Raw genomic sequence first — 15,338 nt, forward strand, 5'->3', positions numbered from 1 at the left:
ACAGGTGGCCTGTATACTTATGAGTTTGCATGAGAAGTCATACTCTTGTTACCGTTTACATTATTTTTTACTGTGTGTGTCTGAGGCATATGTATGTGTGCTTTCAGAGAAGTTCTCAATGGCAGGAATTTGAACTCTAGATATGGGTGCCAGTCTGCCCTGCCCTGTGGTCTGCAGATTGTGTGACTCTGTGCTTGATGACATTGAGAGCAAATGAAGAGGTTCAAAATAGGAGTAGAGAAGGGTTTAGTTATGGTTTATTTTACAGGTCCTTAATTTCCAAATAATTTTGCGGAGAGTTTTCTTGAAAGAATATGGAACTGGGAAATAATTATAGGGACAGTCTTCATTTAGTTACATACAAGTCAGCAGAAACCATATGATCTATCAGCACTAGTATATAGATTAACTAAAGAGTAATGAGTTTAAATATCTGATTTAATGATTCCAAATTATGGGAATTAAATAATATTTTACAGAAGACATCTTCATGAAAAGGTGTTAAATTGCTATATGTGACACACCACAGGTAATTACTATTCACATCCAGTGCTTAACAGTCTCTCCTATTTGACCTTCATCTTCTAACCACAAGCTGCATTCTCCTCTGTTTAAGGTGCAGTGGGTGGCGCCAAAGTTGCTGTGCCCTCCAGCCCTGCCTGCATGGAGAAAAGCCAGCCAGGCAGCAGCCAGCACAGCCTCCCAGCCAAGGACGAGCCTCCAAGGGTTGGAGAGGAGAAGCCAAAGGCTCCCAAGGCCTCATCCAGAGTGGAGGATGGCGGCCTGGATACTGTGGCTCCTCGCACCGTCTCTGAGCACGTTGCCATCACCAAGCCAGAGCCCACGGTCACGGTGGTGAGTTGAAAAACAGATGTTTTGTTGTTTGATCATGTTTAGTTTTGGGAAGTGCTGTACAGGGTGAGAAACATGGTCTAACAGCTGGTAGACAGAAGTGAAGGTGAAAATCCTCTTGGTCTAATTTGTAGACTGGTTGTGTGTATGTTTCCTGTCTCAGCCTAAGCCTACCTGCATGGTACAGCCCATGACCCATGCACCCCCGGCCAGCAATGAGCGCCATGAAGAAGAGGAGGAGAAGAAGGTGTGCCTGCCTGGTTTTACAGGATTGGTCAACCTTGGTAACACCTGCTTCATGAACAGTGTCATCCAGTCCCTGTCCAACACCAGAGAACTCAGGGATTACTTCCATGGTAAAAAAAATGTATTTGAACAGTGCGTCTGTGCCTGACCCTTAATAAAATAAATCCAGACTAGTATTGGATATTGTAATGCCAAGTTGATCAAATTAGTTAAGCTCTTAATGTTGACCAGATGTGTAATTTATTTCACTGTTATGGTTTCATGCTGCTACCAGACAGTCCCCTGTTGAGTTGATAGGGAATATAGCAGGGTGTGTTTTCATTAGAGCTTGGATCCACAGATAATGCTGCCATATTAATTCTGGTTATCTTGGCTGCCTCTGCTTGTAGATAGTCCTAGGGACTGCTAACATGGACACAAAAGTGGTGCCAATTGGCCCACAGTGGCAAGTTTAACGAGGAGTTTGACTAGCTTTATCATCATAAGCCAGATTCAGTTTCTGCAATTCAAGCAGTTCAAACTGTGGAATAATTACTGCAAAATCTAGGTCACCTACTTCTTTGGACATGAAACCTGATATATTTAGGCTGATAGAAAATAAATATCGTAAAGATGAGATATAGCAGGTGTAACTAAACATCACATACAAAAAATACAAAGAGCTATAGTATATATTTCTTACATCTAGTATAGCAAGAACCACTAGCAAACACAAGGAGGAGCCCCTGTACATTTAAAAAGGTCTTTCAAAACAAATGAAAGGTGTAACTGAAGTATTTTAGTCACTTTTTAAATGCTTTTGTTTCCATAATAATCCACATGACATCATTCTTAGATCATTTTGGTTAAGTTCTACTGTAATGTTTTTCCATGTGTCCCTGCTTATCCACCTGTGTCTTCTGTCATTGACTCCTGGTTCCATTAGTCTCATGCCTGTATGTTCTATGTCCCTGCAGATCGAGCATTTGAGGCAGAAATCAACTGCAATAATCCGCTGGGAACAGGAGGCAGGCTCGCTATTGGCTTTGCTGTGCTGCTCAGGGCCCTTTGGAAAGGAACACATCATGCCTTCCAACCCTCAAAACTCAAGGTACACAAGCAGCAGCCTGAGATTTTCTGTTTGTGGAATATGTACTAAAACTAAAGTGTTTAAATGTCAGTGACTCCATGGATCAAATATTTAACATTCGCTCTTCATTTAGGTGAAACTTGTTTATGCCAAATGTAGCGAGGACTATATGATCAGTATTTTTCCCTCTTCTCTCCTTTTCTTCATTAAATTCACAGGCAATTGTGGCCAGTAAAGCCAGTCAATTTACAGGTTATGCCCAGCATGATGCCCAGGAATTCATGGCTTTCTTGCTGGACGGGCTCCACGAGGACTTGAACCGCATCCAGAATAAACCTTACACCGAGACAGTGGACTCTGATGGTCGGCTGGATGAGGTAGGTGTTATTCTTAACTTTGAGGCATCTGGAAGTGGGCTGTGGAAGTGTGATTAGTGAAAAATGACAAAAACAAAGTAAAAAAAATCTAACTTTTTGGGATATTTATTACTGAAATAACAATTATGTAACTACCTCTCACGACTCTGTTTCAACTACAGTGTTTTTCAAACTTTTCCTGATGGTGTCTGTTGTCTCTTGGTGCAGGTGGTGGCGGAGGAGGCATGGCAGAGGCACAAGATGAGAAACGACTCTTTCATAGTGGACCTCTTCCAAGGCCAGTTCAAATCCAAGCTCGTCTGCCCTACATGCTCCAAGGTAACATTCTATAGCTTTCCGCAAAATATTTTACTTAAAAGTATGGCTGAATAAATGCTTTTTATTTTTTGCCTTGCTTCAGTGATGACTAACCTACTTCCTTTCACTTTCTCTTTACTCCTCTCCTTTTCATCTCTGTCTTCTTCAGGTGTCCATCACCTTTGACCCCTTCCTCTACCTGCCCGTCCCCCTGCCCCAGAAACAAAAGGTGCTGTCAGTTTTCTACTTTGCTAAGGAACCTCATAAAAAACCCATCAAGGTAAAATGTTGAATGGTTTCATTGTCATTGAACAGTTTAATGATATGAGAAAATGTAAAGATATCTTCCAAGTGAGCCACATTTGCATGTTCTTTGTGTATGTGTGTGTCAGTTTTTGGTGAGTGTGAGCAAGGAGAACTCCAGCACTGCTGAAGTCCTCGAATCCATCTCCAGGAGTGTGAGGGTCAAACCAGAGAACCTCAGACTGGCAGAGGTTAGATATTTTGCATATTAAAGGTTTCATACAGTGACAGATATTTCTAATAAGATTTGCACTGAATATTGGACTTATTTTTTTCCCTCTCAGGTGGGGAAGAACCGCTTCCAGCGCATGTTCCTGCTGTCCCATTCCCTGGACACAGTGTCTCCCTCTGACATGCTGTTCTGCTTTGAGGTGCTTTCCAAAGACCTGGCTAAGGAGAGAGTTGTACTGCTCCGAGTGCAGCAGGTAATAAAAACCATGTTCTGATTATACATTTCTGGAACATGTATTTTACTCCAGTGTTTACAGATATTAAAAGTGCTTTCTTTATCTCTATTTGCTCTACAGAGACTCCAGGTCCCCAACATCCCCATTTCAAAGTGTGCTGCCTGCCTGAAGCCTCCAGTGTCTGAGGAAGACAAGCTGAAGCGGTGCACTCGCTGCTATCGTGTCGGCTACTGTAATCAGTGAGTTGTGCTAGAAAATGCTGTCTAAACCATGTACACATCAAAATTGTTTGAAAGAGTTTGGTTGTGGCAAAATGCTTTTTAATAAGACACATTTTGTTCTCAAATTAAATGTAATAACTTTTTTATGAACATATTAACTCACATGTTCTCCCCTTCCCAGGGTGTGCCAGAGGACCCACTGGCCCAATCACAAAGGTCTGTGTCGACCTAACACAGAGAATGTGGGTCTGCCCTTCCTGGTCAGTGTGCCAGAGTCCCGACTGTCCTACGCCCGCCTCACCCAGCTACTAGAGGGTTTCTCCAGGTACACAGAAAGCCGCTGCTGTTCATCATTATGTAGAAATATTACATTGCCCACACATTTCATTGTTACAGCTAAGTAAGATATTTGCTTTGACTCATCTTCATATAAAAGATGAGTCAAAGCAAAGAAGAAGTGTCCGCCTTGTGTCTCATGTCAAGTGCTTGACACAGCGTCATTTTATTTAAAAATCACAGCCAGAATCTGAATAGATTGAAACCAGGAACATTTCTGTAAAACTTTCGACGTGACACAAATGTGAATTGAATTCCGCCAGATAACTGTAGAAGCTGCAGCAGCACAAAGTTAAACACACATGGAGAGAGATTAAACACATGCACAAACAAAAGTTATGTTTACATTGAGTAAAATGTAAAACACATTGTGTGTATCCTTGAGGTCTTAACAAACATGTTAAGTGCGTTTCCTTCCTCATGGAGCAGAGAGAATCAAACCACCAGTCTTCCGATTAGCAGACGACCCGCTCTACCTCCTGAGCTACAGCTGCCCCAAACATTTGAACATTTTGAAACCTGAATTGTTTACATTCATGTTAACTTGCTAAATCTTCTTCTTCCCTGTATTTGTTGGCACATTGCTGTGTTTGTTAGCGTGTTACAGCCACCTGTAGATCAGTGGAGTAGTATTACTGGTATATGCATGCATGCACAGTAAACAGAACAGGGGCCCACTCATAAGAATACAAACATCTTCTTTCTACTTAGGCCCTTTGCTCCAAGAATACAAACATACAAGAGAGTTAAATTGAATGGTTTCTTGTAAGAATACAAACATACAAGAGAGTTAAATTGGTATGCATTAGTTCATGTTTCAGATCAATACTAGGTTATAACTTGAACCGTTAATGTAATCTCCCCAATGTTTCTCTCTGCAGGTTTTCCGTCAACGTGTTCCAGCCTCCTTTCCAGTCAGGCAGGACATCCCCCGAAACATCCCAGTGCCGGGGAGACCTGCCCCCAATGGCAGCAGGCTCTCCTGAAGGCCCTGGCTCAGGGGATGAGGCCATGGGAGGAAGCAGTACTGTGGCAGCAGGTGACTTGGAGCTGGAGACTCACTCGGCGCTCCCTGAATCCCAGGCAGAGTGTGCTCAGGCCTCAGCACTCCACTCTGGGGAGTCAGAATCCCTCTCCTCCTCCCAGACCTCACTCTCCACCACGCGGACAACAGACTCAGGATTCTCCGAGCCAATCTCCTCCACCTCCTGCTTCTCTCTGGACCCCCATGCTGAAAAAGAGACGTCCTGTGAGAAGTCGGTGCGGCCAGAAGGTGATAAGAACACTCCAGTGTTGCTCTCACAGTTACTTTTTGTCTCTACATCCTCTTATTTCTCCTTCTTGCTGCCTCTTTCCAGCTGCAGTAACCGGGTATCAGCATCCAAGTGAATCAGCATCAGGTCATGCCAGTCAGTTCTACATTGCACTGCTGGACACTAACAACAAGGAGCAGAGGCTGGATGAAAAAGGTACAATTAGCATTCTGTTAGCTGGACTTCTAGTTGTCCTATTTTCATATTTGGTGGATTTTGTAAAATTGCATGTTCATTTTTAATGTTCAGTTTTGTTGAAACTGTCAGAGAGGTGTTGATTTACTGTAACTCTAGAGCAACATTTAAGAATATAGGTTGCTTTTTTGCATGATATTGCAATATTATATCTAGATAGGCTATTAGCTGTTTTGCTGTGTATACTTAGTAAAGAAATGCTTACTAAGAAATAAAGTCTGACACACCAATGTTGTTTTTCCTCCTCTGCAGAGGATCCGTTGTTGGACCTTCCTGAAGACACGATCCTTGAGCTGGTGTGGAAAAACAACGAGCGTCTGAAGGAATATGTTCTGGTGAGCTCCAAGGAGCTGGAGTATGAGGAAGACCCTGGCTCTCTGAGTGAGACAGCCAGAGCAGGACACTTTACCCTGGAGCAGTGCCTCAACCTCTTCACAAAGCCAGAGGTGCTGGCTCCAGAGGAGGCATGGTATGGATACTTATTTTGTGATTGGATAATGGAGGTGCATTCAAGAACTGGCCCTGTCACAAATTATGCAACATTGTCTTTATATTTCTGTCTACTTGGCACTTATTTCTCACTGTCCAGGGTCGTAGTAGAGTCCAGTTTGCACGGCCAAATTAACTTGGTCCATAAATAATAATACAAAAATTCCTAACAGTTGTCCTACAAAATGACTGTAGTCCAGTCCTTCCCTATGTGGGACATAATATGAACAAACAATAGGAAAAGAGCTCAAAACAGAGACTGTGTTGACCTCTGATAGCTTGCAGTTGCTCATGGTGGAAAGGTGTGAATAACTGAATGAGGGCAAACTGCAGGCTGGACTAATGTTCATATTAAGGCTGAAACTACTGAGTATTTTCATTATCTATGAATCTGCCAATTATTGTCTTGATTAATCGTTAAGTCTATAAAATATTATTAATTTGTGAAAATGGCCATTATAATTTCCCATTGCGCGAGGTGATAAATATCAAATGTTGTTTTGTCCAAGCTACAGTTCAAAACCCAAAGCTATTACATCACAGTGATATAAAACAGAAAAAAGCAGAGGTTTCTCACATTGGAAAAGCAAAGGATTTTTGTCAGTTTTGCAAAAAAAAAAAATCATAGATTATCACAATATTTGCAATTTATTTTTCTGTCCATTGACCACAAGTATCAGCTGTTCATATTCAGCTGTGTACTCTATACATATTCAGCTATATACATGTTCGTTAAACTGGTATGACGATGCTTTGTAGGGTTGTGCAATATGACCAAAGTCTCATATCATGATATAGGTCATTTTATATCTCGATAATGATACATATAACAATATAGCACATTTTCTGTAAATTCAATGAATAAATGGTTTCTGGTCTGGTCTACACTCATTGCGTTTCTATAAGTACAATAAAAGCTTTGCAAGTAAAAAGCTAAGAAGAGTAATTTATCAATGTAATATGTGCAAAAGATGGACAGACTCTAAATGATAAAAAATATTGCTGTAAAGAGTGTGATGCGACACAACAAAATAAACAATAGAGCATAATATGAAACGGTAGATGTTTTTCTATTGTCACATGATATACATCGTCATATTGCACAGCCTTAATGCTTGGTAAAGATAACATGCACTTCAATGAGATTAAGTTTTAGTTGTCCTTTAAGTTTCTAACTTCATGGCAAATTTAAATTTAGTCAGTATGACTTTTGTTCATAAGGACTGGGTCACTTGGAGTTGAGTAGCATAAAACTCACTCAACAAAGAAAAAACTAAATGGCTTTAAGTAATAATTGATGTTGTTTTCAAAAGTTTAACTGCAGGATGTCTCCTGCTTCACTGAAAAGTCAGTTCTCACTTTATGTTTACTAGAGATTTAAATTTTCAGTAATTTAGATCATTTTCAACCTGAACCGACTGAAGATGTTATTACTTGATTGTTTGTTTGCCTCTTGTAGAGCAATGGTCTATATCTGCCCTCTGTTTTTAAAGGTACTGTCCAAAGTGCCAGCAACACCGCGAGGCCTCCAAGCAACTGCTGCTGTGGCGTCTGCCCAACGTTTTGATCATCCAGCTCAAACGCTTCTCCTTCAGGAGTTTCATCTGGAGGGACAAGATAAATGACATGGTTGACTTCCCTGTTAGGTAAATGCTCAAAAGTAATATATCCATCAAACATTCATTTTTATTCATTATATTTATATATTTTAGTAAAAACGCACACAGGCATAACATGTCTTTACTGATTAAATCCTCATGTAGTACTTACAGCATAGCCTCTACTATTCTCTTGTCCTTTAGGAATCTGGATCTGAGTAAGTTCTGTATTGGCCAGAAGGATGAGATGCAACATCCCCCCATCTACGACTTGTATGCAGTCATCAACCACTACGGGGGAATGATAGGAGGCCACTACACAGCTTACGCTCGCCTGCCAAGTGATAAGAACAGCCAGCGCAGTGATGTTGGTGAGTCTACAGTCAGTGAGGTTTATTCCCACCTTCATATAACTGTTAGTTTTTCTGACAAGTGGTCCATCCTGCCTTTTTTCTGTTGCTCTGTTATACCACCCTGTTTCCAACCTCTTCCTTCCTCTTCTATTCTTCCCCAAACAGGCTGGCGTTTGTTTGATGACAGCACTGTGACAATGGTGGAGGAGAGCCAGGTGGTGACACGCTACGCCTATGTCCTGTTCTATCGACGGCGAAACTCCCCCGTGGAGAGGCCACCACGGTTCCTCAGGCCTGTCGGAGCTGAGTCGCCCACTGCCACAGGAGCTACTGCCAGCCAGGTGAGGGCGCCACACCAATAAGAGACCAGAGGCCTGTGTCATTCGAATGTGTTAGCCAAGGTTTATCTTTTATTGTAGCCTTTGGCTACGTCACATTTTACAAAAGCTTACATTATTCTTCCAAACACAACCATTCTGGTGATCAGTACCCAGTTTAACAGGTTAAAGGTGAAATAAACTAAAAGAAATGCAAGTATAAAGTATTGCAGTGTAGTCACAGGTTAAATGTTTAGTATATAAAGGATGTAAATTTAATAGTAAGTGTTCTGGGAAATACAGCATGTGATGCTCACCAGTGAAAATTGACAATTAAAAAAATGAGAAGTTCCTTGTAGATACATCCCATTATGATGAGGGTGTTTCATGTGTTTATCCTACCTGATCTAGAATCAGTTTGTACTTGCTATATTGAGAAATGAATCCAAATACTTCACCAGACATTGAGAGTTGTGAGCATATGAAGTATACTGTATATTTGAATGCAACAAATACTTCAAATACTTGAATTTTACTGTTCCTGTGGCTGGAGAAAATTGACAAATGCATCAGGCACTAATCAGGAATTAGAAGTCCTGTGACAAAAGCCTGTGTGTTAAGAGTCTCAGAGTACAAGTGCTTTTCAATTAGTCTTGACAAGAGCTGGTACTGTGAGATGCTTAATAACTATGGCCCAGTGGGTTCATAATGGATAGATCCATCACTGAGATGTTCTGTTAATCTCTACCCAACAAAGTTCAGCTGCAGCATTAGCATCTTGTGACATTCAGTAGCTAAGGGAGATTGTAATGTTTCTTCTTAATCATATATAAGGATTTCTGTTTGGTGTTAAAATTGACTTATAATCAAACAGAAAACCACAGTGTTGGTATTTCAGAGCTGGTGGCTGACTTACTGTTGATTAGATACAAATTAAGCTTGGGCGGTATCAAGGCAGTACAGTATACCAGGGTATTTAGAAATCCCGAAGGTATGATTTTCAATACCAGCGCTCCTCTTTCTATTAAACTGATACGGAGGTGATGTATTGTAGTGCACAGCTTATGCCACCAGAGGTCAGTCTCTACTCGTGGAACAGGCAGCTGAACTGAGAAAGATGGCAACTGCGAGTGGTATGGAATTATGAATATATTGCCAGATAACTTAATCTTGAAATTACTTCTTCCAACTACAAAAGCAGTTTATTAGCCACATGATTTTATTCAACTGCTAGTCTGCCACCACCACCACCTGCACATCATCTTCGTTCAGCCCACTGATGTGTCGCATCTGACATGGCAACAAGTGTCACTGGGTCCTCCAGCAAGAGTCTATGGAAGAAAGGCATTTATTTCCTATCTATTCATTATTCAATTGGCCATAAGTATTTAAACCCACCAACACTTCTCTAAGTAGGCTAATTGCATATTAGACATACAGCACTGTAGACAAGACAATGTCATACATTCTATAATGACTTATATCACCAGCAGCTTTTTTTACACAAATACCATCATATACTGTATACCCCGGTGAATTGTCAGGAAGGTATGAAAAAATAGATACCACTCAAGCCTAATACAAATGACAAACAGTTAACATGTGGATCCCGGCTGATGAGGCTGGCAGAGACCCGTGAATGCTCTTGAACATGAATGCTAAGTCATATAAAGTAGAGAAGTTCATTGGTCGGACAAATTACAGTGCATGATTTCTTTTACTCTTGATGTCTGTACTTTCTGACTCTTGCAACTCAAAAGGTACAATTTAATGTCTGTATCCAGATGAGATCTTTCCCTGTCTACAGAAATGAATAAATGCTGTTGTGTTTATAAAGTGAGCATTTTTCACATTGGTTACCTTTTAAGTCAACATGTACTCAGCTTGCTGAGCACAGTGAAGATGTTCTTGTGCGTCTGTGTTTGTCTCTGCATATGAATTTCTTCCGCATGTGATTTCTGAAAACAAGCCCCTTAAACTAGGGATGTACGATATTATCGGCACGTCATTGGTATCGGCCGATTAAAGCTCTAAAATGAAATATCGGCATTGGCGAATTCTGCCGATTATGAGAGGCCGATATGTCACCTTCCCCTCTGCCTCCTGACTGTGCATCCCTCAATGGACGCACAGAAAACTCTACTGCTCCACCCACTTGGCAGGTTCATTTAAGTTTTAATACTGAGCTTCTGAACTCCAGTCTTCCTAAGTTCTTCCTTCATATGTTGTCTGTCTTGATCATACTTAGTACAATCTATGCTTGCCTGCATAATAGTCTCCTCAGCCAGCTGGAAAAAAAATATGTGCATATATTGGTATTGGTATCGGTAATCGGCCACAATGAGTTGTTTCATCTTCAGTCAGGTCCATTTATTTATATTGGTATATCGGATATCGGCAAAAAATACAATATCGTGCATCCCTACCTCAAACTGTCCCATTTTGTCCCTAAACTATGAATTAAGAAGGCAGGTCTCTAGCTCTGTAATCATCACGGTTGATTTGAAACTGAGCTAGATCAGATAAATATCTCTTATTGTAATCATAGTATTTGTTAGACCACGCTTTTTCCCAGAAGCTGACACCGGTTTCCGCCAATCGCAGGCCTCTCTAATATGGCGGGAACTGGAGGAAGAAGAAGAGGGCTTCTACGAAGGCCCCTGTGGACTGTTCCGCTCTGGGCAGCGGAGGCGCCAAACGTTGAGGAACAGGGAGGAGGAAGACGAAGACAGAGCTGAAGGGCCGATGCAGTGCCACCGCTGGCGGAGGATGTCAGATTATCCCGATGACGACTGTATGCGATATTTTCTTCTGGGCACCCTGGCAGCTGCATTTGCTCTGTTCGTCAATTTGGTGTACCCTCTACTTTACAAATCCAACTGGACATGAGCAGTGGCTGCTCGGCAACTTCTTGGGTGATAATCAAACAAGGAGAGGTCATGAAACTAGGGAAAAGGCAATTAGAGTTTTGATACATAAGGTAACACACTCCATTTGAGTGAGTCATCCATCGATCTTCAAAATTTAAAATGGTTCTCCACGCTACACAACTCTACAACAGTTAAAGCTTACACCAATTGATCCTCTAAAATATTTCTGACACTATTTCACAAGTTAAAAACACTTAGGGCCCAGGTAGAATGAGTGATTGCATATGCAGTTATTAATTGACAACAAAAATATCCCTGTCATCATATGTCCTGAATCTTAACTCTTACCCTGAAACTTGCAGTTAAAGCTACAGGAGAGTGCTTGGGATCAGCACACAGTACTAGTAAACTGAATGTGAATTATTCACTACATTACCTCTATGCATTCTATTGACTCCAGTGTGTGTTTGTGCTTGCCAACAAGTTTGAAGCTTTTAGTATCACATTTTTGACAATTGAGTGAGTCATCCATTGATCTTCAACTCCTGGGACAGCCTTAATCCCGGGACAGCCTTAATCACCCACAGTAACGCTTAATCCTGCATAATAGTTCATACTTGACCTTGAAACAGTAGTTTGACAAAAACAAACTTGACTCAAGAACCAGGAAAACCACCAGATATGGTTGAAAGTTCCAGAAAAAAAGCTAATAAGTGGACCTTTAGTCGAGATTTATGTCAAATATGCTATATAGTTGTGTAGTAACAATAGCAAATGCTTATATGCTGATAATAAACATTTTATGAAAAAATGAAGATTTGAGTACAAACAGAAACTTGCTCTAGAGCTACAGATGATGCTATTTATTGCACTACACTCTTAAGAGTATATGTGAGAAGAAGAGGCAGTTCAACAGTGATGCATTTTAAATTTTATGTCATGAAAGAGAAAGAACCTTATATGTTTTTGTGCGACCAGTCGCTGTTGCCTTTTTCATGTCTAGTAATTGAACACACATTGATTTAAAATAGTCATTTTCTTTCCAGCCAGTTGTATGGCCTCTTTCAGCAATATGTAATGTGGTTTACTTTGGTGTTTTGCTTTATGTAATTCAGTTTTTTTCCTCCAATATTTGTGTTTTTTTTAATTTTATTTTATTGAAATGACTGTCAAAGTCTGTGTAAATTTCTTATTTAACATTTTTAAGCCATAGCTAGGTGAGGGTTTAAAATTCTCAGGATGAATTGTAGTAAACGAAGACGTGTTTCTCTGTCTTTTCAAAATCCGACAAAGATTACTGATAATGGAGTCTTGTCACAGCCAAGTTAAACTAGGGGTTTGTGATTTATAACTAAGGAATTACCGTCCACCTCTGAATGTAATGATGTGTTTAAATATGTTGCATTGTTTAGAGTGGAAAGCACCAGAGTTTTTGATTATGGCAGTTTTGAAGCTCTTAAACATTCAATTTGACCTAAATATTGAACTAATACAGTTACTATCTTGTCTCTGTGAAATACTCAGCTACTTTGTTTATTTGTTTTAATATGAAAAGCCCACAAGATATTCTTTATTTATTACATACAAGAACTTTAAAATTCTGTATGATTTTATTGTATAATGATTAGAAGTTAAATTATGAATTGTTTTTTAACTGTCTTTTTAAGGTCTTCTACACTTTGTGCAACTCCAAACTTGTCCATCTATCAATTCTTTCCTCTGCTGCTGCAGGGGCTGTGAGTGTGTGTGTAAATGTGGGTCTCAGGGAAATCCCAGTGCTCTTCTGGTGTCAAGGCAATGCAGAGCAGCCTGTTTGCCTTAAATGCTCGGCATAGCTGAGTGCATCAACAGACTGTGTACACTTGATTCAGGTATATGCAATGCTGAAGTGAGTCTAGTTTAAAAAATCTGTATTAAGTATCGCTTGTGTTCAACATGCACTACTTTGAAGAGTTTTGTGAAGAACTTGCAAATATGAAATCTCCTTGCAGGTGATAAAAAGAGCAGTGCAGTCTGATCAACAGAAAAACTCGTCTTGACAGTTGAAGTTCAACTTAAGAGAGTTTCAGCACAAACTGCACTTGTTTTAACATCAAAATGCTGTTGAGTTTTCCTTAAATTGACTTGATTGAAATGGACCTGACTGAAGATGAAACTGTGTAGTCAGCTATGAAATGTAAATTGGAAAGTATAATCATGACCTGTATTTTGTGAGGAAAATACTGAAGGTCTGTATCTGTAATATACTTGTTGCAAGTACTGTATTAAGAAGAAAATCATAACCTATTAATTTCCCTGCAATAATGTATCTAGATGCCTCCACAAAATGCTGCTTTCTAATATATAAAGCGTTGTACTCCTTTTGGAAATAAAATGTCCATCTATTTAGAGTCTTTATGTGCATTATTTTACATCCTCACCATGAAATCTCCTCGATAACTAAACCAGCATGATTTATTGTCAACACTGGTTTATTTTACAGGCCTCTAGCCAGTCACTATTTGGGACCGACCTGGATCCTGAAGGGCCACCTACGTTGACCCCAGAGGTGCCCTCTGACCTCTTCGCCCACTCCGGAGAGTGCGCTGCGCCATCCTACAGCAACATGGAGGAGGTGGACTAGTTACGACGAGGACTGAAGAGAATTCTGATCAGAGCTGGTGACACAGGGAGGTCCCAGGTGGATGTGAACTGACCAACAACTCCACAAGGAAGATGTAGTTCAGTAGCTAGAAGCTGCTGCTCAGCTAAAAGACACATCAGTGCTCATTAATCACATAGACATCTGACTCATGTGTCAGAATAATGGTGCAATGTTAGGAGATCTGGAGGTGGTCTTTGGGGAATTGACTGCACTCACTTGTGAAAGACCTTCAGACGCACATATAGATGTGTACTCAGTACTAACTAGACACACACACATCATTGATATACTCACATAAATCTACTTACCCATGGATAAAGACTTAACAAGCTGTATATGTAGTTCTATTCACTCAGTGCATATAGTGACACACACATAATCTCAGAGCTCCTGTTAGCAGCTCATGGTAAGCTGCTGCTAAAGGAGTTTATCCTCAACCGCCTAAACCGAGTTGAGTGATGTGTCAGCCAGGCTTCAACGCACCTTGTGGTCTGGTTTCAAGCTAAAAACCTCACTGCTAACCTTGACCAGACCTGGCTAACATTCTCTTTATTGAGCATGCTGCGGTCAATTATTAGGGTAAATTTGGGGAGTTTGAGTGAAGATTGTTGTAATGTGTGTAAATCTTTTCTTTTTTCTTTGTGTTTTTTGAGGTATTGCCTGTTTTTTTTTTGTTGTTGTTTTTGTTGTTTTTTTTGTGGCAGGTATTCAGTAACTTGGGTTGGAATTGTAGCAACTGAAAAAAAATGTCAGATGAGATTTTTTTAATACAGAGGGCACAGGCTTTTTCTCTTTTGTCGCTTTATAAACTTCATTTGGCTTCTGTTTCTTTAGCGTACATTTTTTTTGTACTTGTTTAGATATTCGATCCTGTGGATGCAATCGTCAAAGGCTTCAGTATAAACTGAAATGTGCATGACTGCATGTTCATACAGGCTGTAACCACAGCCCCTGTTAAATACCCCCTCTCCCTGAATCTTTGCTACATTTCATTATTTTTGTTTTGCGTGAGTTGTCCAGTCTCACCCCTCCCCTCCTTTGTAATAAACTGCATATATAAAGTGGGGATCATTAAGAATGCTGCTGTGGATACATATTAATGGTTAATATAAATAAAAACAATTTTGAGAATCGCTGACATCAGTGTTTTACAATTTATTGAACAGGATAAACTATTTTTGCAGCAGTTTGGTAAAAAGATGCATGCCAGCTTTTTTCTGTGGATTGTATAGAAGTACTATGAGCCAAAACTGTTGGAGTCATGTGTTAGGCCTACACAGGTTTTTCAAAAATTGCAGCTGATCAGGAAATGCTTGATTACCAACCAGGCAAGCAGGCAACTGCCCTAAGGCCCCAAACGTCCAAGAGTCACTGGCGGTTGGTTAGTGGTAATTTGATTTTTAAAATTTTTTTTTTTGGTTGTATGCCACCGTTTAAGAACAATAAAAACT

The 15,338-nt window shown here is 40.3% G+C and overlaps 1 protein-coding gene across 5 annotated transcripts in view; it reads left to right on the plus strand.

The window, feature by feature from the left end:
• usp19 (ubiquitin specific peptidase 19) overlaps positions 1-15,025 on the plus strand; it is a 32,216-nt gene extending 17,191 nt beyond the window's left edge. For 2 of the 5 annotated variants that reach the window (XM_042410473.1, XM_042410474.1), the window contains exons 10-26: positions 617-855; positions 1,016-1,208; positions 2,055-2,188; positions 2,386-2,544; positions 2,752-2,862; positions 3,011-3,121; positions 3,234-3,335; positions 3,429-3,569; positions 3,672-3,790; positions 3,954-4,097; positions 4,990-5,381; positions 5,467-5,577; positions 5,869-6,085; positions 7,599-7,751; positions 7,908-8,074; positions 8,222-8,397; positions 10,978-13,633. In XM_042410473.1, coding sequence (XP_042266407.1) covers positions 617-855; positions 1,016-1,208; positions 2,055-2,188; positions 2,386-2,544; positions 2,752-2,862; positions 3,011-3,121; positions 3,234-3,335; positions 3,429-3,569; positions 3,672-3,790; positions 3,954-4,097; positions 4,990-5,381; positions 5,467-5,577; positions 5,869-6,085; positions 7,599-7,751; positions 7,908-8,074; positions 8,222-8,397; positions 10,978-11,262 — 2,954 coding nt within the window. In that variant the 3' untranslated portion in view covers positions 11,263-13,633. Of the gene's footprint in view, positions 1-616; positions 856-1,015; positions 1,209-2,054; positions 2,189-2,385; positions 2,545-2,751; positions 2,863-3,010; positions 3,122-3,233; positions 3,336-3,428; positions 3,570-3,671; positions 3,791-3,953; positions 4,098-4,989; positions 5,382-5,466; positions 5,578-5,868; positions 6,086-7,598; positions 7,752-7,907; positions 8,075-8,221; positions 8,398-10,977; positions 13,634-13,725 lie in introns of those variants that run through there. The other 3 variants (XM_042410476.1, XM_042410477.1, XM_042410475.1) reach the window with 3 other exon arrangements.
• Positions 15,026-15,338: the final 313 nt, after the last annotated feature.

Source organism: Thunnus maccoyii, chromosome 4 (assembly GCF_910596095.1).
Source record: "Thunnus maccoyii chromosome 4, fThuMac1.1, whole genome shotgun sequence".
Classification (NCBI taxonomy): Eukaryota; Metazoa; Chordata; class Actinopteri; order Scombriformes; family Scombridae; genus Thunnus; species Thunnus maccoyii.